The 22,933-nt window shown below is 44.6% G+C and overlaps 2 protein-coding genes and 2 pseudogenes across 4 annotated transcripts in view; 2 read left to right on the top strand and 2 right to left on the bottom strand.

Moving 5' to 3' along the window:
• LOC144697396 (uncharacterized) overlaps positions 1 to 6,866 on the top strand; it is an 83,414-nt gene extending 76,548 nt beyond the window's left edge. The window contains 1 exon segment of the mRNA XM_078569376.1: positions 5,956 to 6,866. Coding sequence (XP_078425502.1) covers positions 5,956 to 6,688 — 733 coding nt within the window. The 3' untranslated portion in view covers positions 6,689 to 6,866.
• The window catches only part of LOC144697445 (uncharacterized), a 296,141-nt pseudogene that overhangs the window by 41,745 nt on the left and 231,463 nt on the right, over positions 1 to 22,933 (top strand). The gene's annotated exons all lie outside the window — the stretch shown is intronic.
• The window catches only part of LOC144697155 (uncharacterized), a 266,512-nt pseudogene that overhangs the window by 83,453 nt on the left and 160,126 nt on the right, over positions 1 to 22,933 (bottom strand). The window lies entirely within an intron of this gene.
• The window catches only part of LOC144697220 (uncharacterized), a 197,538-nt gene continuing 175,541 nt past the window's right edge, over positions 937 to 22,933 (bottom strand). Inside the window, exon 2 of the mRNA XM_078569115.1 lies at positions 937 to 2,730. Within this exon, the coding sequence (XP_078425241.1) occupies positions 1,737 to 2,390 (654 nt within the window). The 5' untranslated portion in view covers positions 2,391 to 2,730 and the 3' untranslated portion in view covers positions 937 to 1,736. The remainder of the gene's footprint in view (positions 2,731 to 22,933) is intronic.

Genomic DNA, 22,933 nt, shown 5'->3' with positions numbered 1-22,933 from the left:
ACCTGGATGAGCACTTGGCACGTCATAACATTCAAGGCTATGGGCCAAGTGCTGGTAAATGGGATTAGGTAGGTAGGTCAGGTGTTTCTCACATGTCGGTGCGGACTCGATGGGCCGAAGGGCCTCTTCTGCACTGTGATTCTGTGATAGCACATAAGGACATATGCTTCAAGCAACAGATCAAGCAAGGATGTAAAAGATGCTCTAGCTCTCTCCTTACCCCTGTCCAACTTGTGGACAGTTCTCACTCAGTATTATTTCTCCCAAGCCCTTAATTGACCCAATCCAAATGTTGATCTCTGTTGGTTCAATTTTAATCACTTTTTGACCATGACCAGTGTGTTTAATTCTATACTGATTGTTTTACAGTCAGTTTCCCTCTGGAGTATGTGTCAGTGCTTTGATGATGTCAAAATATTGTCTCATTTTCACTACATTAACCATTTCATGTCGTGTTGTTTGTCAAGTAGCTGTGTATGTTTAGGACCGATTCCTCGGTCCACTTCACCATGAATTTACGCGTCCTATTGTCTTCACATGTAACAAATCACATCTGCACACTCATACCGGTATCCCAATGTCAGGCCACATATTCTGAACTTTGAGGTGTGCTTATCAAAAGATCAATGTGAGTGTCTGTCTTTGCTTATCTCCCCCTGTTGTCGTCCTAATATTTCAGGTGGTGGCCAGGCTGTCAAATGTGGTTTTCTTTAAAACGAAATTCATAGGTAAGGATGTAAATATCTCATAGAGAAATCTATCAACTTATTCATCTCATCTACACCTCCCTGACTTTCACTAGAATGTAGGTAGATACCAGATTGATACATTCCACTGATCACCCGGGTGAGTTACTCCAATTCCTTCACTGTCCAATACAATACATTCATCATATCTTTAAAACAGAAATCAAACATTCCCAATTGATTTCAGGCATTAACATATTGTTTTATTTATTGTTTTATTTATTTTAGACATCAGGCTGGGGTTGTTTTCCTTGAATCCGGGAGGTTGAGATGAGATTTGATAGAGGTGTACAAGATTATGACAGGTTTAGGTAAGGTGGACAAAGAAAAGCTGTTCCTATTCGCTGATGGTACAAGGAGGAGAGGGATACAAATTTAAGGTTTTGGGCAGGAGATGCGGGGAGGATGTGAGGAGGAATATTTTTACACAGCGAGCGGTAATGACCTGGAACTCGCTGACTATGAGGGGCGGGGTGGGAAGCAGAGACGATGAACAATTTCAAAAGGCAATTGGATGGGCAGTTGAGGGAAATAAACTTTCAGGGATTCAGTGATAGAATGGGGGAATGGGACTGACTGATTTTCTCTACAGAGAGCCAGCATGGACTTGATGGGCTGAATAGTCTCCTTATATATCTTAATGACTCCATGATTCAAAGACAGAAAATTCAGCTGCTCCAGTCTTTCCAACTAACTGAAGTCCCTCATTCCTGGTGCCATTGTCGTAAAGCTCCTCTACACCCTCTGGAAGAACTTCACATCTTTCCTAAAATGTGGGAACCAGATACAGTCAGCACACTTAAAGGTTCTCTCATTGGTGTGTCAGCAGGCTGGATGACTGAGGGAATCGCTGCCCACACATGGTGCAGGTGAATGGCTTCTCTCCAGTGTGAACTCGCTGATGTGTCAACAGGTGGGACGATCATGTGAATACCTTCCCATGCTTCGAACAGGTGAATGGCCTCTTCCCACTGTGAGCTCACTGGTATCTCAGTAGGCTGGATAAATAAGCAAATCCCTTCCCACACCGGAGCAGGTGAATGGCCTCCTCTCCCCAGTGTGAACTCGCTGGTGCATCTGCAGTTTGGACAACTGAATGAATCCTTTCCCACACTCAGAACAGGTGAATGGCCTCCCCCTGGTGTGCAGTCGCTGGTGTTCCTGCAGATTGGATGAACCTCTCAACCTCTTTGTGCGGTGAGAGCAGCTGAACGGTCTCTCCTCAGTGTGAAAACGCTGGTGCAACATCAGTTCCCGAGAGCTTTTGAAGCTACTCCCACAGTCAGAACATTTAAAGGGTCTCTCATCAGTGTGAGTGACATGGTGTCTCAGCAGACTCGATGACTGAGTGAATCGTTTCCCACACATGGTGCAGATGAACAGACTCTCCCTGGTGTGAACTCGCTGGTGTATCCGCAAGTGGGACGACTGAGTGAATCCCTTCCCACAGTCAGAGCAGGTGAATGGTCTCTCCCCGGTGTGAACTCGCTGGTGTCTCATCAAGTGGGATGAATGAGTGAATCCCTTCCCACACACGGAGCAGGTGAACGGCCTCTCTCCAGTGTGGCTGCGTCGATGAATTTCCAGCTTTGATGGGGATATGAATCCCTTCCCACAGTCCCCACATTTCCACAGTTTCTCCATTTTGTGGGTGTCCTTAGGTCGCCCCAGATTCAATGATCAACTGAGGAGTCCACACACAGAGCATGTGTACAGTCCCTCCCGTGATGTTTTATAAGGCTGCGTCACTGGTCAAAGCTCTTTCCACAGTCAGTGCATTGGAACACTCTCACTCAGATTTGTCTGTCTCAGTGCATTTCCAATAACGCTGATTTCAAGACCGTCTGAAGCAGACAGAACAAACATTTCTCCTTCTAGATTCAAAGGCCATTGATATTCAGCTCCTGATGAATTGAGTGACTCTGTCAGATCTTGATGTGACGTTTGATTTGAGATTTCTGTCTGCAAATGCTCCACTTCTAATCTGTAAAAGGAGTTTACAACAGTCATCACTGTCAGTCCATTATATAAATTCAGAACAGACAATTCTAGTTTCTATGGAACATTCTTTCCTCTCTCACCCAAAAGCTGTAAATCTGTCCCACACACTCTCCCTCCATTCCTACTCTGCTGTATCTAATATACATCCTCCCAATACTCCTGAAGGTGTCAATTCATGCTGATTGATTGATCCATGCTCAGTGGTTCCAGTGCAGGACACAAAGTCCTGAAAATCTACCCGCAGGCTGCGAGACCTGGAACTCACTGACTGGTGGAAGCAGAGATGATCAATGATTTCAAAAGAAATTGAGTGATAACTTGAAGGAAATAAACATGCAAGGGAACGGGGATATAGAAAGGGAATAGGACTGACTGGATTGCTCTACAGAGAGTCGACAGGGACTTGAGTTGTTGAATGGACTCCTGTATTAGTAATGATTCTATGGCTGGAAATAAATAACCTAGCTACAGTAATATATTACAGGACAAGAAAAAATAAATGTATTTTATTAGAGAACCAGAAATAATACATTTAATATGAACCATTAAACAGCACTGGACTCTGAACGTTAGCAAAGAGACCATCATTTTAGCAAGAAAAATAAATGTGCCAAGCAGAGGGAGCAAAGGATGTCAATGTCTTTAAGAGAGAGAGAGAGGGACCTGGGCCAACCTTTCCAGAGTCTGCACCCTCCCTGGATTCACTTCCTTTCCCTTCAGTTCCTGCAAGTCAACAATTTGCCCCCAGAATGAGAAAAGAAATGGAAAGGGGGAAACATTGATTTCCTCACAGATGTTGCCCAGAGGAGGAAGTTTTAGTCTGAAGCTCATTATCCAACTCCGCATTGTGACGTCCACAATGGGACCCTGCCTGAATCAGCCAATAGAATCACCCTGCTCCGCGGTGATGTTCTCGGGTTCCAGGCCAGGCGCGCGGACGCGGGAGCTCCGCCCCCACCCATTGTTCCCCCTCCCCCTCCACCTCTTCGAGCCGAAGTTTCCACGCAACCGGCTGACGGCTCCGGCCTGAACGAGAAGCCGCTCGAAGAACTCGGGAGAGGAGAAGCTGCGCATGTGTGGGGGAGAGCCCGCCCCTTCCCTTCTTGCTGAGGAGCTGGCCAATTGGAAGGTTTGGAGGACCGGAAGGAAATCTTGTCCTCCAGCCATTCAGAGCGCGGGCTTTGTGTGAATGAAGATTGAGCTTCACACAGACTAAAACTTCCTCCTGTGTCCAACATCTGTGAGTAAAACACTTTCTTTTCTCCCCTTTCCATTTCTTTTCTCATTCTGGGGGGAAATTGTTGACTTGCAGGAACTGAAGGGAAAGGAAGTGAATCCAGGGAGGGTGCAGACTCTGGAAAGGTTGGCCCAGGTCTCTCTCTCTCACTTAAAGACATTGACATCCTTTGCTCCCTCAGCTCGATACATTTATTTGTCTGGCTAAAAGGATGGTCTCTTTCCTAATGTTCACAATTAAAGGGGTGGTTTCCCCAGGCGATGGCTGACATTTAAGAGGCCAGTAAATTAATATAGGGCAGAGATATGTCTAATGTTGTGATAGGGAACAGTTTAGATATATTATTTGTAGTCCTGTAATTAAATTAATTTATTATCCTTTCCAGTCTTGTAGTATAGGACTGTAGCTGTGTATATATTTCCAGTCGTAGGGTCGTTCCGGCTCAGAACGAGTTAATTCGGCAACTCAAGTCCATGCTGACTCTCTGTGGAAGAATCCAGTCAGTCTCATTCCCCTTCAATATCCCCGTTCCCCTTCAAGTGTATTTCTATCAAGTGTCCATCGAATTTCATTCTGAAATCAATCATCACCTCCAGTTCCACCATCCACAGACGCACTGAATTTCAGGTCATGATCACTCACTCCTAAATACTGTTGTTTCTTGCATCCTCCCCATACCTCTAATTATGCAATGCATATTATATTATATTACAACATTTCTACTCCTGTAATGTGCTCATGCATATGGCTCACAGCTCTGTTTGCTGGACTGACAGTACTGAACATGGATCTGACAATCGGGATGAATTTGCACCTTCAGGACAATTGGGAGGTTGCATATTAGGTACAGCAGAGTGAGTTTGGAGGGAGAGTGTGTGGGACAGAGATTTACAGGTTTTGGGGAACAGGAGAGGAAAGAATGTTTCAAAGAAGCTAGAATTGTCTGTTCTGAATTTCCATCCTGTACTGACAGTGATGACTTTTGTAAACTCCTTTTGCAGGATATTAGAGGGGGAGGATTTGCAGACAGAAATCTCAAGCAAAAATCACATCAAGCTCTTACAGTGTCATTCAATTCATCAGGACCTGAACATAATTGACCTTTGAATGTGGAGAAACGATTGTCTGTTCTGTCTGTGGGGAAAGATTCTAAACATTGGTGTGATTGGAAAAGCACCGAGACACACACACCCGAGTGAGAGTGTTCCAGTGCACTGACTGTGGAAAGAGTTTTAACCAGTTACACAGCCTGAAAAAAAATCACACCATTCACAGCGGGGAGAGACTATACATGTGTTCTGTGCATGTATGAGGCTTCAACTGATCGTCAAACACAGAGCGACATAAGGACACCCACAGCATGGAGAAACCATGGAAATGTGGGGACTGTGGGAAGGGATTCCGGAACCCGTCTATACTAGAAATTCTCAAACCAAAATTCACGTTAGCATCCGCCAGAGTCACTCGATTCATCAGGACCTGAATATCATTGGCCTTTGAATCTAGAAGGAGAAATGATTGTCTGTTCTGTCTGCTTCAAAATGTTTCACACATCAGTGTGTTTGGAAAATCACCGAGACATACACACCGGAGTGAGAGTGTTCCAGTGCACTGACTGTGGAAAGAGCTTTAAGGAGTTACACAGACTGAAAAAACATCACACCGTTCACAAAGGGGAGACACCACACATGTGTTGTGTGTGTGGACTAGGCACCAATTGATCAACAGACGTGGAGATACACAAGGGCACACACACCATTAGGAAACTGTGGAAATGTGGGGACGGTGGGAAGGGATTCCAAACCACATCTGTGCTGGAAACTCATCGACACATTCACACTGGGGATAGGCCATTCACCTGGCCTGTGTGTGGGAAGGGATTCACTCATTCCTCACACCTAGTGGCACACCAGATAGCTCACACCAGGGAGAGGCCGTTCACTTGCTCTGTGTGTGGGAAGGGATTCACTCATCATCCCACCTAGTGGCACACCAGATAGTTCACACTGAGGAGAGGCCGTTCACCTGCTCTGTTTGTGGGAAGGGATTCACTCAGTCATCCCACCTAGTGGCACAGCAGGTAGTTCACACCAGGGAGAATCCATTCACCTGCTCCGAGTGTGGGAAGGGATTCACTCATTCGTCCCACCTAGTGGCACACCAGGTCGTTCACACCAGGGAGAGGCCTTTCACCTGCTCCGAGTGTGGGAAGGGATTCACTCATTCGTCCCACCTAGTGGCACACCAGGTAGTTCACACCAGGGAGAGGCCTTTCACCTGCTCCAAGTGTGGGAAAGGATTCACTCATTCGTCCCACCTAGTGGCACACCAGGTAACTCACACCAGGGAGAAGCCATTCACCTGCTCTGAGTGTGGGAAGGGATTCACTCAGTCATCCCACCTAGTGGCACACCACGTAGTTCACACCAAGGAGAGGCCATTCACCTGCTCTGTGTGTGGGAAGAGATTCGCTCAGTTATCCCACCTGCTGACACACCAATAAGTTCACACTGGAAAAGACCATTCACCCACTCTCGATGTGGGAAGGTTTCACTCGGTCGTCCCATCTGCAGACACACCGGCAAGTTCACACTGGAGAGAGACCCTTCATTTGCTCCATGTGTGGGAAGGGATTCGCTCTTTCATCCTACCTGCTGACACATCAACAGGGTCACCCCGGGGCGAGGCCGTTTGCCTGCTCTGAGTGTAGGAAGGGATTCACTCCGTTAACCAGCCTGCTCGGACTGTGGGAGTTAATTGTGTCGATTGAGGTAATATATATCCACGTGCAGGACATTTATTGGATGGTTACTTGAGCACATATAAAGAGACATTACTGACACATAGTGGAGTGTATTCAGGAGGTATATACCTGTAATGTTTCACACTGTGAATAAATCTATACAAAGCAAAGACTGGCTCCAGTTTCTCCCTTCACCATCAGGCTGTCAGGATTAGAACATGGTAACAGAGAATACTTGTCTAATGGTGGAGGTTCGAAACTAAAGGAAAATAAAATTTCAGACAGAAGCTTACAATCCGAGTAGCTTTTGTGAGAAATGGCTGAAAACAAGTGGAAATTGTCAGGGAATTGCTCTGAAGAAGGGTCATACGCACTCAAAACGTTAAATCTGTTTCACTCTCCACAGATGCTGCTAGACCTGCTGAGTTTTTCCAACCCTTTCTGTTTTTGTGTCAGATTTCCAGCATCTGCAGTAATTTGCTTTTATGTTATGGAAATTGTCAGGGTCTGATTACCCGCTGATGTTCTCGGAGTCTGAGCCACACGACCAGTGGAAGAATGAAGTGGAGATGTGGACACGGGTTACGTCCCTACCAAGGAGGAAACAAGGTCTGGTCTTGGCATCGTCACTTCTCAACAAAAGTAAAATCAGAAGCAAAGTACTTAGTGAGCTGGATGCCCGTCACTGAAGAAGGTTTGGATCTTCTGTTCAGGTTCATTGATGAGATTTACAAGAAAGATCATCTATTGGATGCCTATGAAGCATAGATGGACTTTGACAGGTTTCAAATTAGGGTGAAAGCATCTTTAGCAGATCTGGATATCACAACAAGAGACAGGATTGGAACAGCACTAATAGGTGAATGAACCCCAGGAATGACCAGGGAATAGTTAACAGGTGTTTCAGGTCTGACTCAAAATATCATTATGTGATGAACTGCCCAAAGTGGAAAATCAGGGTCTTCGAAGTGACACATGATACAGAGAATTCTGAGGCTGAAGACGATGATGATCACTCTGAAGGAATTGTACTAGTCACAAGGAGCTTTGGTCCAGTGATGAGTGTGTTAGTCACAGACCCATTGAACTGTGCTGTGTTAGACAGTGGCTACACCTCAACAGTATGTGGATCAGTTGGTGAAAATGTTACCCAGATTCACCTCATAATGAGGATTGACACAAGGAGTATGAAAGTTCGCCTTGTCTTTGTTTGGTGATGTGAACACATTGACGTCACTAAAAAGAGTGGAGATTTTTGCAAAATAGCTGGAGTCAGCCACTTTATCAGGACTGGTGTACTCTCTAGTGAGGCACCCTTACTGTTGAGTAAACCTTCCACAAAAAAGGCACAAATGCAACTGGACGTGGAAAGTCAGTGGATCTGCAGTTGACTCAGTCAGGACATTATCGTCTCCCTCTAACAATACCTGATGTTTCTCATCAGAGTGTTTGAGAAGGATTAATGGCATCAATGATAAGAATCAGAGAGAAAAAAACAAATTATTTTAAAACTAAACAGACAATTTGCTCACCCTTCCTGTCAAAGATAACAAATCCTGCTAAAAAATGCAGGGGTGGTTGGTGAAGAGTATACGAGGCTCATCGAGCAGATTAGAGCAAAGTGTGAAATGTGTAAAAAGTATGGGAGGATGCCATCACATCCTATTGTAAACCTTCCCTTGACACGTGACTTTAACCAGGTGGTTGCCATGGATCTAAAGGGATGGGACAAAGACAGAAATATTTTCATTCTACACTTTATGGACTTTATATATGGTAACCGATTTACTCTTTCTCCAATAATACATAGCAAGGACAAAAGGGAGATTATAGACCAAGTCATGGGGAAATGGATAGGGACGGGACCTGGGGCACCAGCTAAGTTTCTGACTGATAATGGAGGGGAAATTTGCTAATGACGAGTTTAGAGACGTGTGTGAAAACATGAACATTATGGTCATGAACACCACAGCTGAAAGTCCTTTCAGCAATGGACTCTGTGAAAGGAATCACGCTGTGATCGATGAAATGCTGCAGAAAATCTTAGCTGATCAGCCAAACAGCAAGTTGACAACTGCACTGACATGGACGATTCATGTAAAGAATTCACTTCAGATGGTTGGAGGGAAAAGTCCCTTTTGATTGGTCTACAGGAGAAATCCCAAATTACCCTCTGTGCTGAGCGATAGCCCTCCTGCTTTGGAAGGGACCACAATTAGTTCCACTTTTAGTCATCAGTTATCAGATTGTTTCATAAAAAGAAGTGCTCGAACCAAGAAATTACTGGGGATCCTAGAAGAGGGATGTCTTAAAATGTAATAATGCTTTGTGCAAAATAAGTAAAATCATATTTTGTCCTCTTTGGTTTGTTTTGAAATATTGTTTGTGCCGATTGTTACAATCCCGGTCAAGACCGTTAACATTTAAAGAGAAATTCGAACACCCAGTGATAACTGAAAGAATTACACCACATTTACAAACAAAACCAAAATTTACTGTATATATAAAACAAAAGAATATTAAAAACCAGCACTACGAACTTCATGCTATAGTTTATAAAGATTTATGCTTTAAACCCAGTTCTACTTTTTAACTTCTCCACAAGAGAATTTATACTTAATGGTATCTTAAAGGTTCATTTGCTTCTGTTCCTGGGACCATCCCAAAGGGATGTCAAAGCTCTCTAGAATGCACTTTAATTCTCCTCAGTATTCCAGCTATTCTCCAAGCTTCAAGACTTTATGGAGGGTCCTTCCATCAGCTTTAGGCTAAGAAACACTGCAACTTTCCTTTAAGGCCTCAAAGCTGTGGACTTCTCAGTTCAAGCGGAAGTTTCACTACCTTCTTGCTGAGGGATTTAAACATGAGGAACATGCTGGTTCCTAATGACCCTCTTGGCTTCTCATCCCACAGCTGGTTCACAGCTCCTGGTCCCACACTTCCTGCTGACTGACCAAGCTGCCCGCAGGCTGCTGACTGAAACTGCCTTCAGTGAGAAAATAAAAAGAAAAATCCACAATGGATCATCCATTGTTTAAGTGTTCTCACTATTAACGCTGACCTTACTGAATAAACAAAGGTCACATTTTAACTGTAATTAGCCCAGGCTTGTTTGATTTGGATTTCCATCAGAGTTGTGTTCAACAGTTTCTCAACCCAGAGTTTACATTGAGTTACATTTCAATCCCCAAACTAAAAGTTATTTTTGAAAACATATGAATTCTGAACTTAGATATTCGGAGCAGCCGGCATGATGGGCTGAACGGCCTCCTTCTATGCTCTATGAGCCTCGTATACATTGAAAGGGAGGGGATCATCTTCAATTGTGGGTGACATATTAAAGGAAGCAGTGCCTCCTCTTCTCTGAATGTTTAGTTTAACACTTAAAGCTCCCCTTAACATTCTCTGAAGGGGGCAGATGGAATTTAATACAGAGAAGACTGAGGCGATGATATTTAGCAGAGGGGATAGGGAGAAGAAATATAGATGTAAATAGAACAGTTCTAAAGAGTGAGCAGGGGATTCATGTGCAGAGGTCATTGAAGGTGGCAGGACAAAGTGAGAGAGAAATTAGCAAAGCACATGGGATCTTGGGCTTCAGAAATAGAGGGATTGAGAACAAAAGCAGGGAAGCTATGCTGAACCTTTATAAAACTCTGGTTAGGCCACAACTAGAGTATTGAGTCCAGTTCTGGTCACCACACTTTAGGAAGGATGTGAGGGTCCCTGAAAGGGTGGAGAGGAGATTTACCAGAATGGTTCCAGGAATGAGGGATTTTAACCACAAGGTTAGGTTGGAGAAGCTGGGGTTGTTCTCCTTGGAGCAAAGGAGGTTGAGGGGAGATTTGATAGAAGTCTACAAGATTATGACAGGTTTAGATAAGGTGGACAGACAAAAGCTGTTCCCATCAGCTGATGGTACAAGGATGAGGGGGGCACAGATTTAAAGTTTTGGACAGGAGATGCAGGGGGGATGAGAGGAAGAATATTTTTACAGTGAGCGGTAATGACCTGGAACTCACTGCCTTTCAGGGGGATGGGGTGTGGAAGCAGAGACAGTGAACAGTTTCAAAAGGAAATTTGACGGGCACTCGAGGGAAATAAAGGTGCAGAGATATGGGGATAGAACGGGGAAATAGGACTGACTGGTGTAACAAAGATTCACAAGAATTGCAGATGATACGAAGATTGGAAACGTTGTCAACTGTGAAGAGGATAGTCTCAAACTTCAAGAGGACATAGACATGTTAGTGGATTGGGCAGATGTGGTAGATGAAGTTCAATGCAGAGAACTGTGAGGTGATTTATTTTGGCAGGAAGGATAAGGAGAGACAGTATAAAATAAAGGTGGAAACTCTAAAGAAGGTGCAGGAACAGAGGGACCTCGGTGTATATGTACATACGTCATTGAAGATAGCAGGACATGTTGAGAGCGCAGTTGATAAAGCATATCGTATCTTAGGCTTTATTAAGACAGGCATTGAGTACAAGAGTAAGGAGACACTATAAGACACGAGTAAGGCCTCATCTGGAATACTGTATCCAGTTTTGGGCACCATACTTGAGGAAGGATGTGAAGGCATTGGAGAGAGTACAGAGGAGATTCACAAGAATGATTCCAGGGATAATGAACTGTAGCTATGAGGATAGACTGGAGAGGTTGGGACTGTTTTCCTTGGAGAAAATCAGGCAGAGTCTACATGGTTTTGTGAGAGGGAAATCATGTTTAACCAATTTATTGGAGTTCTTTGAAGAAGTAACATGTGCTGTGGATAAAGGGAAACCAGTGGAACACTAACTTAGATTTCCAGAAGGCACTTGATGAGGTGCCACATCAAAGGTTATTGTGGAAAATAAAAGCTCATTGTGTAGGGGGTAACATACTGCCATGGATGGAAGATTGGCTAGCTAACAGGAAACAGAGTAGCATAAATGGGTCATTTTCTGGTTGGCAAGATGTAGCGAGTGGTGTGCCACAGGGATCAGTGCTGGGGCCTCAACTTCTACAATTGATATAAATGACTTGGATGAAGGGACCGAAGGGATGGTTGCTAAATTTGCTGATGACACAAAGATAGGTAGGAAAGTAAGTTGTGAAGAGGACATAAGGAGACTACAAAAGGATTTAGACATGTTAAGTGAGTGGGCAAATAAATATCTGGCAAATGGAGCGTAATGTCGGAAAATGTGAAATTGTCAATTTTGGCAGGAAGAATAAAAACAAAGCATATTATCGAAATGGTGAGAGATTGCAGAGCTCTGAGATGCAGAGGGATCTGGGTGTCCTTGTGCATGCATCGCAAAAGCTAATTATTCAGGCAAATCAAGTCATTAGGAAAGCTAACAGAATGTTATTGTTAGAAGTAGGAAGGTTATGCTTCAGTTATACAGGGCATTGGTGAGACCACATCTGGAGTACAGTGTACAGTGTTGGTCTCCTTATTTAAGAAAGGATGAAAATGTGTTAGAAGCAATTCAGAGAAGGTTTACTAGACTAATACCAGGAATGGGAGGGTTGTCTTATAAGGAAAGGTTGGACAGGCTGGGCTTGTATGTGCTGGAGTTTAGAAGAGTAAGAGGTGACTTGATTGAAAGATACAAGATGCTGAAGGGCCTCGGCAGGGTGGATGTGGAGAGGATGTTTCCTCTTGTGGGAGAATCTGGAAATTGGGGTCACGGTTTAAAAGTAATGGGTCACCTGTTGAAGACAGAGGAGAACATTTTTCTCTCAGAAGGTAGTGAGTCTTTGGAACTCTTGGAACTCAGCCTCTTGGTCCTCCTTTGCTGAATTCAAAAGAAGCTCAATTCAAAACATGCTCCAATCCTCAGGCTTACTACTTTTTTTGGCCACTTTATGAGCCTCTTCCTTTGATTTCATGCAATCTTCAACTTCTCTTCTTGGCCATAGTTGCATCACTTTTCCTGTTCCATTTTTGTTCCTGAAAGGAATCTATATTTGTCGTAAATATGTGATAATTCCTTCAATGTTAGCTATTGCCTGTCATCGATTTTCATGTAGTTTCCCAATCTACCACAGTCAGCTTGACCCTCAAACTGTGATCGTTTTCTTCTGTGGGAAACACCCAGATAAATTATACAAAAGAACCATCTAACCAGCACAGCCCATCTCCATGGCAAAGTGGCATGCTTTGGGTGGTTCCAAACAGAAATGCAAACTAAATAACTTTCACATTCCAAGCATCCTTTCATTCTGTGATCCCTGTGAAATATGAAACTCAATATTCTGAACATGGCTCAAACAGCATCAGTCCACTGGAAGCAAAGTCGTGAGACCAGCCAGTCCAGCAGAAAGAAGCCCTCTGACCCTCCCACTTCGCCACGTGTCAGAATGAACATGGTTCAGTCCTGGATGTGATTAACAGCAGAATCCAACCCCTGGAATCACTTATAAACTCGCTGGTGTCTCAGCAGGTCAGATAACTGAGTGAATCCCTTCCCACACTCAGAGCAAGTGAACGGCCTCTCCCCGGTGTGAACGCTTTGATGTCTCTGCAGGCTGGATTTCTCAGTGAAGCCCTTCCCACACTCAGAGCAGGTGAACGGCCTTTCCCCGGAGTGAACTCACTGGTGTCTCAGCATGTTGGATAGCTGAGTAAATCCCTTCCCACACAGAGCAGGTGAATGGCCTCTCCCCGGTGTGAACTCGCTCATGTTCCTGTAGCGTGAATAACTGAGTGAAGCCCTTCCCACACTCAGAGCAGGTGAACGGCCTCTCGCCAGTGTGAACTCGCTGCTGTATCAGCAGGGTGGATGAAGCATTGAATCCCTTCCCACACTCAGAACAACTGAACGGCCTCTTCCCATTGTGAATTTGCTGGTGTGTCCGCAGGTGGGATACCTGAGTGAATCCCTTCCCACATTGAGAGCAGGTGAACAGTCTCTCTCCAGTGTGAATTCGCTGGTGTATTAGCAGGTGGGATAACTGAATAAATCGCTTTCCACACTCGGAGCAGGGGAATGGCTTCTCCCCGGTGTGAGCCCGTTGGTGTGACTGCAGTCTGCATAATCGACTGAATCCCTTCCCACACTCTGAGCAGGAAAACGGCCTCTCCCCAGTGTGAAGTCGCTGGTGTGTCAGCAGGGCAGATGAATTCCTGAATCCCTTCCCACACTTGAGCAGGTAAACGGTCTCTCTCCAGTGTGAAATCTGTGCCTGTACAGGTTGAATGAATCAGTGAATCCCTTCCCACACTGAGAACAGGTGAACGGCCTTTCCCCGGAGTAAACTCGCTGGTGTACCTGCAGGTGGTATAACCGAGCGAATCCCTTCCCACACTCAGAGCAGGTGAACAGCCTCTCCCCAGTGTGACTGCGTCGATGAGTTTCCAGCTCAGACGGGGATTTAAATCCCTTCCCACAGTCCCCACATTTCCACAGTTTCTCCATTGTGTCTCTCCAGGTTCGATGATCAGTTGAAGCCTGGTCCACACAGAGAACACGTGTACAGTCTCTCCGCCATGAATGGTGATGTGTTTTCAGGCTGTGTAACTGGTTTATGCTCTTTCCACAGTCAGTGCACTGGAACACTCTCACTCGGGTGTGTGTGTGTCTCGGGCCTTTTCCAGTCACACTGATGTTTAAAACCTTTTGAAGCAGACATTTCTCCTTCTAGATTCAAAGGCTGATCATATTCTGGTCCAGATAAATCCAGTGACTTTCAGAATTTGACCTTAAGTTTGAGATCTCTGTCTGTAAATCCTCCCCTTTTAATATCCTGTAAAAGGAATTCACAACAGTCACCACTGTCAGTACAGGACAGAAATTCAGAACAGACAATTCTCGTTTCTATGGAACATTCTTTACTCTCTCATTCCCGAAAAGCTGTAAATCTCCAACCCACACACCCTCCCTCCATTCTCACTCTGCTGTACCTAATATACACTCTCCCAACTTTCCTGAAGGTGTTGATTCATGCTGATCGACAGATCCACGTTCACCACTTCTTGTCTAGGACAAAGAGATCATAAGAAATGGGAGCACAAGTAGGCCCTTCGGCCCATCGAGCCTGCTTGACCATTCTATGAGATCATGGCTGACCTACCTCGGCACCATTTTCCTGCACTATCCCCAATATCCCTTCATATCTGCAACATCTAAAACCTATCAATCTCTGTCTTGAATATATTTAATGATTGAGCTTCCACAGTCCTCTGGGGTTGAGAATTCCAAAGCTTCACCACCCTCTGAGTGAAGAAATTCCTCCTCATCTTACCTTTAACTCCATTTTTCTGCCTGTCCCCCCATAACCCTCAACTCCCTTGTCAATCAAAAATCTGTCTAACTCATCCTTGAATATATTCAATGACCTGGCCTCCACTAGTCCCTGCAGAAGAGAATTCCAACATGCTGAGATACCAGCAAGTTCACTCTGGCGAGAGGCTGTTTCCCTGCTCTGAGTGTGGGAACGACCATCTGAGCGAAGAAGTTCCTACTCATCTCCGTTTTAAATGGGAGACACCTTATTTTTAAACTGTGTCCCTATTTCTAAACTCCCCCATGAGTGGAAACATCCTCTCAGCATCTACCCTGTCAAGCTGCCTCAGAATCCCCCTGCTCTGAGTGTGAGAATGACCATCTGAGCGAAGAAATTCCTACTCATCTCTGTCTTAAATGGGAGACACCTTATTTTTAAACTCTGTCCCTATTTCTAGACTCCCCCATGAGTGGAAACATCCTCTCAGCATCTACCCTGTCAAGCTGCCTCAGAATCCGATATCTTTCAATTAGGTCACCTCTCATTCCTCTAAACTCCGATTTGTATAGGCCCAACCTGCTCAATGTTTCCTCATAAGACAATCCCTTCATCCCAGGAATCAGCTGAGTGAACCCTCTCTGAACTGCTTCCAATGCAAGCATATCCTCCTTAAAGAAGGTGCCCAGACACAGTACTCTTGGTGTGGTCTCACCAATACCCTATACAGCTGCAGTAAGGCTTCCCTACTTTTATATTCCATCCCTCTTGCAATAAAGGCCGACATTCCAATTGCCTTCCTTGTTACTTACTGTACCTGCATACTGACTTCTTGTGATTCATGGACAAGGACACCCAGATCCCTCTGTACTGCAGTATTCTACATTCTCTCTCCATTTCAATAATATTCTACTTTTCTATTCTTCCTGCCAAAGTGGACAACCTCACATTTTCACACATTATACTCCATCTGCTAATTTTACTCCCACTCACTCCACCTACCACTATCCCTTTGCAGACTCTTTGTATCCTCCTCACAACTTGCTTTCCTACCTATCGTTGTATCATCAACAATTTTGGCTACAATACAGTCAGTTCCTTCATCCAAGTCATTAATATGGATTGTAAATAGTTGAGGCCCCAGTACTGATTCCTGCAGGACTCTGCTGCTTACACGTTGCTAACCTCAAAGTGACCCATTTACCCCAATTCTCTGTTTCCTGTTAGTTAGCCAATCCTCTATCCGTGCTATAGTATCAGCCCGAACACCATGATCTCTTATCTTGTGCAGTCACCTTTTATGTGGCCCCTTAGCGAATGCCCTTTGAAAATCCAAATATGCGACATCTACTGGTTCCCCAGTGACAAATGTTAGATTAACTGGCCTATAGTTTCCTGCTTTCTGTCTCCTCCTTTCTTGAATGGTTGTGTTACATTTGTGGTTTTCCAGTCTGTTGGGACCTTTCTAAAATCTCGGGAATTTTCGAAGCTGACAAACAATGCATCCACTATCTCTGCAGACACTTCCCTTAAGACGTGAGGAAACAGGCCATCAGGTCCCGGAGACCTGTCAACGTTAGTCCTATTAGTTGTCCTGCCACTTTTGCTCTAGAGATCCTGATTGTTTTAAGTTCCTCCTTCCCTTTTGATCCTCACTTTTCTACTAGTCTTGAGATGCTCTTTGTGTCTTCTACTGTGAAGAGAGATACAAAATACTTGTTGAACGTCTCTGCCATTTCCATCTATCCCATTATTAATTTCCCAGTTTCACCCTCCAGGGGATCAAGACTCGCTTTCACTTCTCTTTCCATTTTTATAAACATCCAGAAGATTTTACTGTCTGTTTTCAGTCATACTTCAGTTTCTCTCCCTTTTTTTTGGTCATGATGCTTTGCTAGTGCCCAAGATTTTTCCAAACTTCTGGCCCACCACTAACCTTTGCAGCATTGAAAATCATCAGACAATCTGCTCGTCTTAATATATCTGTGCCTATAATAATGGGCGAAGTGTGACATACAGTACAGGATTAGTTCAACAGAGATATAGGTGATATATGAGGAAGCACTTTATTTAGGCAGCAGCTGGTCGTGTGCTGGAACCCGCTGGTGGTGGAAGTGGAAGTGGGGACAATCAATAATTTCAAAAAAAATTGGATGGGCACTTGAAGGAAATAAACTTGGAGGGGAATGGGGATACAGAGGGGGAATGGGACTGACTGGATTGCTCTACAGAGAGTCAGCATGGACTCAAGTTGCTGAATGGACTCCTTCTGTGCCATAATGTCGCTATGACTGAAATAAATAACATGGTTACAGTGTTATATTACAAGACTAGAAATAGTAATAAATGTTCTTTATTACAGAACCATAAATAATATATCTAATATCTACCATATAACAACACCAGACATATCTCTGTCCTAAATTAATTTACTGTCCCCTTAAAAATATCAGCCATCTCCTGGGGAAACCACCCCTTTAATTGTGAACATTAGGAAAGAGACCATCCTTTTAGCCAGACAAATGTGTCAAACTGAGGGAGCAAAGGATGTCAATGTCTTTAAGAGAGAGAGAGAGGGACCTGGGCCAACCTTTCCAGAGTCTGCACCCTCCCTGGATTCACTTCCTTTCCCTTCAGTTCCTGCAAGTTAACAATTTCTCCCCAGAATGAGGAAAGAAATGGAAAGGGGGAGAAAAGAAAGTGTTTTACTCACAGATGTTGGACACAGGAGGAAGTTTTAGTCTGTGTGAAGCTCAGTCTTCATTCACACAAAGCCCGCGCTCTGATTGGCTGGAAGACCAGAGGCCTTCCGGTCGTCCAACTCTTCCCATTGGTCAACCCCTCAGCATGACGGGAAGGGGCGGGCTCTCTCCCGCACATGCGCAGCTTCCCCTCTCCCGAGTTCTCCGAGCGGCTTCTCGCTTTGGCTGGAACCGTCAGCTGGTTACCTTGGCTCGAGGTGGGGGAGGAGGAACAATGGATGGGGGCGGGGATCCCGTGTCCGCGCACCTGACCTGAAGACTGGAACTCCAGGACGTCACCGCGGAGCAGAGTGATTCCTATTGGCTGATTCAGGCAGGGTTCCATTGTGGACGTCACAATGCGGAAGGTGGGCAATGAGCTTCAGACTAAAACTTCCTCGGGGCAACATCTGTGAGGAAATCAATGTTTCCCCCTTTCCATTTATTTTCTCATTCTGGGGGCTAAATGTTTGGGATGGAGAGGAAGGAATGTTCCCAAGAAACTAGAATTGTCTGTTCTGAATTTCTATCCTTACTGACAGCGATGACTTTGTAAATTCCTTTTCCAGGATATTAGAAGGGGAAGTTTTGCAGACAGAAATCTCAAACCAAACTTCAACATCTAACAGGGTTATTAATCTAGTTTTCCCTTCACTTCCTCCCTAAGAGCTCTCTTCTCTTTTGAAATCTTGATGGTTCATTCATATTCTTTTGGGACCAACCCAAAGGTATGCCACAGCCCTCTGGAATTTACTTTGATTTCTCCCCAGTTTCCCAGTCTGGCACTCAGACTTCCAGAGTTCTTTCCCTCTGTGAGGATTCCACTGCCTTCTGGAGCTGACATCGGACAGACCGACTGCTTTATCCCAGTCAGCTCCCAAAGCTTCTTCACAGCCCTGTCCAAGCTAACGGTTCAAGCTGATTGCTTTCTGCCACAAGGCTAACTGCCTTTCACCGTTGTTACCACCACAGCCGATGTTAATTGCTGCACAAACCAAATCCCAGGGGGAAACTTGGCTTACAGGCCATACTCTTTTTTTGTATTCTGAAAATTAGACAGTAAATGTACTGATCGCAGCAGCAACAAGTCCAGTAAGAGATTTGGGATTTTAAAAATTAAAAGTAAAAGTTTTATTAACAAGAATAAACAAAAACTTATGCACACAAGATTACAGTTGCACAGTTACAATTAGTCTTACAACACAATCCCCCAAAAGACTCCCTACGTGGTCAGATCCACAAGTAAACACCTTCCAGGCAACACTCGATTATAGATGCTGAACTATAAAAATCCAGTAATATTACCCAAGGCAAACTGCTGTAATTTTCATAAAAGCATACCGCATGACCTGTAACTCCCTTCCACTCTGCTGTGGAAATCCAAGCCTTCAGAACAGGACTGTTTGTTGCAGCCCAAGACTTCTCTGGTTTAACTGCATGCTGACTCAAACTACCTCTTCTGCCTGCCTAAAGCTACAGCTAACAGCTCTCAGGTCAGCTTCAGCTGCAGCTACAGTAACTCTAAAATACCTTTTCCCCCCTTTCACCTCATGTTCCATTGTTCTCACACCTCTTTGAACCTCAAATCCTTCCAAATATAAAACCTTTTGTGTTTCTATTTTATCCTCTGCTTTTGGGTCAATACAATTTCATATACCCTCTTCTGTTTACCTATGGAACTCCTGCAAGATACAAACATGTTTCTTTGCACCTCTGACTTCCCTTTGATATTCAAACAAACTCAATTTATCTAAAAATGCAAATGTTAGATCCAACCTATTCACTTGTACCTCCAACCTAACACCTTTATCCTTTCATGTTTTAAACCCTTTCGGACAACCTGTCTTCTATTAAATTTTGCCCAGTTTAATTAAATCATCTACACGCACACACACAGACACCCAGACACACACACACAGACACACAGACACCCAGCCTTCTTCACAGAATAACACAATATTCCACAAAAATATACATATTTTTAAAAACTCCATTCCTCACACCATTCGGACCACTGGAGATTTCCTCCTCTGGCTTAAAGCTGGGCAAATAGTCCAACTTATTTTCCCCTCACACAAAGTGAAGTGAGCCGTAGCCTGGACAAGATGAAATCTGTAACTGTCTTCTCTGAGAAACAGGCAAATAAATTAAACAAAAGAACCTTCTAACCTGTACTGCCCATCTCCGTGGCAACGCGGCACGCTTTGGGAAGTTCCAAACAGAAAAGCAAATAAATTTATTTTACCTTTAAAACACCCTCGGATGTTATGATCCATGTGAAATATGAACCAATATATTCGCAATAAGATTGAAAGAGCATCAGCCCACTGGAAGCAAAATCGTGAGACTGGCCTGTCCAGCAAAAAGAAACCCTCCGACCCTCCCACTTCACCAACTGTCAGAATGAACGTGGTTCAGTCCTGGATGTGATCAACAGAAGTAATAATAGCAGAATCCAACCCCTGTAATCACTTGTGTACTCGCTGGTGTCTCAGCAAGTGGGGTGAATGAGTGAATCCCTTCCCACACAGGGAGCAGGTGAATGGCCTCTTCCCAGAGTGAATTCGCTGGTGGGACAGCAGATTAGATGAAGCACAGAATCCCTTCCCACACTCAGAGCAGGTAAATGGCCTCTCCCCGGTGTGAACCCGCTGCTGTTGCAGAAGATTCGATGAGTGTTTTAATCGCTTTCCACACACAGAGCAAGTGAATGGCCTCTCCCTGGTGTGAACTCGTTGGTGTGTCTGCAGGTGGGATAATTGACTGAATCCCTTCCCACACTCAGAGCAGGTTAAAGGCCTCTCCCCGGTGTGACTGCGCCGATGAGTTTCCAGTGAAAATGGGAACTGAAATCCTTTCCCACAGTCCCTGCATTTCCACGGTTTCTCGATGATGCATGTGTCCTTGTGACTCTGCAGGTTTGATGATCAGTTGATGCCTTGTCCACACACACAGAACACGTGTACGGTCTCTCTCCGCTGTGAATGGTGTGATGTATTTTTCAGGTTGTGTAACTGGTTAGGGCTCTTTCGACAGTTAGTGCACTGGAACACTCTCTCTCGGGCGTGTGTGTCTCGGTGCTTTTACAGTCACACTGATGTTAAAAACCTTTTGAAGCAGACAAATATTTCTCTTTCTAGAAATATAAGTCAATGATATTTAGATCCTGCTAAATCGAGTGACTCTGTTAGGTTCTGGCCTGACATTTGGTTTGAGATTTCTGTCTGCAAATCCTCTGCTTCCAATTTCCTGTAAAAGAAGTTTACAAAAGTCATCACTGTCAGTTCAGGATAGAAATTCAGAACACACAATTCTAGTTTCTATAGGACATTCTTTCTTCTTTTCTTTCAGTTGCCCACCGAATGGAAATAATAGCTGTATCACTGGTCTTAAAATGGGTGTAATCTACAGGATTGTTTCACTGGGTTAAGATGCAGGCAGTGCAAGGAAGAACATTGTTTAGGTAGCAAATGATCATGACCTGGAACCCGCTCCCTACAAGGGTGGTGGAATCAGAGAATTTCAAAATGGAATTGAGTGGGCACTTGAAGCAAATAAACTTGCAGGTGAACGGGGATATAGAGGGTGAATGGGTCTGACTGGATTGCTCTACAGAGAGTCAGTGTTGGGTCAGGTTCCCACATGGACTTCTTCTGAGCTGCAATGACTATGACTGGAAATATGTAACGCAGCTACAGTAATATGTTAGAAGACTACAAATAACAATCAATGCAGAACCATAAATAACATATCTAATATGTACCATATAGCAACACTGGACATGTCTCTGCCCTGTCCCCTTAAATGTCAGCCATTTCGTGGGGAAACCACCCCTTTAATTGTGAACATTAGGAAAGAGACCATCCTTTTAGCCAGACAAATAAATGTGTCAAGCTGAGGGAGCAAAGGATGTCAATGTCTTTAAGAGAGAGAGAGAGAGAGAGAACTGGGCCAACCTTTCCAGAGTCTGCACCCTCCCTGGATTCACTTCCTTTCCCTTCAGTTCCTGCAAGTCAACAATTTATCCCCAGAATGAGAAAAGAAATGGAAAGGGGGAGAAAAGAAAGTGCTTTACTCACAGATGTTGGACACAGGAGGAAGTTTCAGTCAAAAACAAAAATACCTGGAAAAACTCAGCAGGTCTGGCAGCATCTGCGGATAGGAGCACAGTTAACGTTTCGAGTCCGAATGACCCTTCAACAGAACTAAGCAAAAATAGAAGAGAGGTGAAATATAATCTCGTTTAAGTGGGGGGTGGGACAAGAAGAGCTGGATAGAGGGCCAGTGATAGGTGGAGATAACCAAAAGATGTCACAGACAAAAGGAAAAAGAGGTGTTGAAGGTGGTGATATTATCTAAAGGAATGTGCTAATTAAGGGTAGAAAGCAGGATGAGCAAGGTACAGATAGCCCTAGTGGGGGTGGGGTGGGGGGAAGGGATCGAAATAGGCTAAAAGGTAGAGATAAAACAATGGATGGAAATACATTTAAAAATAATGGAATTAGGTGGGAAAAGAAAAATTTATATAAATTATTGGAAAAAACAAAAAGGAGGGCGAAAATCGGAAAGGGGGTGGGGATGGAGGAGAGTGCTCATGATCTAAAATTGTTGAACTCAATATTCAGTCCGGAAGGCTGTAAAGTGCCTTGGCGGAAGATGAGGTGCTGTTCCTCCAGTTTGCGTTGAGCTTCACAGGAACAATGCAGCAAGCCTAGGACGGACATGTGGGCATGAGAGCAGGGTGGAGTGTTGAAATGGCAAGCGACAGGGAGGTCTGGGTAATACTTGCGAACAGACCGAAGGTGTTCAGCAAAGCGGTCACCCAGTCTGCGTTTGGTCTCTCCAATGTAGAGGAAACCGCATTGGGAGCAATGAATGCAGTAGACTAAGTTGAGGGAAGTGCAAGTGAAATGCTGCTTCACTTGAAAGGAGTGTTTGGGCCCTTGGACGGTGAGGAGAGGGGAAGTAAAGGGGCAGGAGTTGCACTTTCTGCGCTGCATGGGAAGGTGCCGTGGGAGGGGGTTGATGTGTAGGGGGTGATGGAGGAGTGGACCAGGGTGTCACGGAGGGAACGATCCCTGTGGAATGCCGCCAGGGGGGGTGAAGGGAAGATGTGTTTAGTGGTGGCATCATGCTGGAGTTGGCGGAAATGGCGGAGGATGATCCTTTGAATGCGGAGGCTGGTGGGGTGATAAGTGAGGACAAGGGGGACCCTATCATGTTTCTGGGAGGGAGAAGGTGTGAGGGCGGATG

The sequence above is a fragment of the Cetorhinus maximus genome, chromosome 23, assembly GCF_964194155.1.
Source record: "Cetorhinus maximus chromosome 23, sCetMax3.hap1.1, whole genome shotgun sequence".
NCBI classification, from domain to species: Eukaryota; Metazoa; Chordata; class Chondrichthyes; order Lamniformes; family Cetorhinidae; genus Cetorhinus; species Cetorhinus maximus.
Note: the sequence above shows the minus strand (reverse complement) of the source record. Positions and strands in the feature narration are given on the sequence as shown.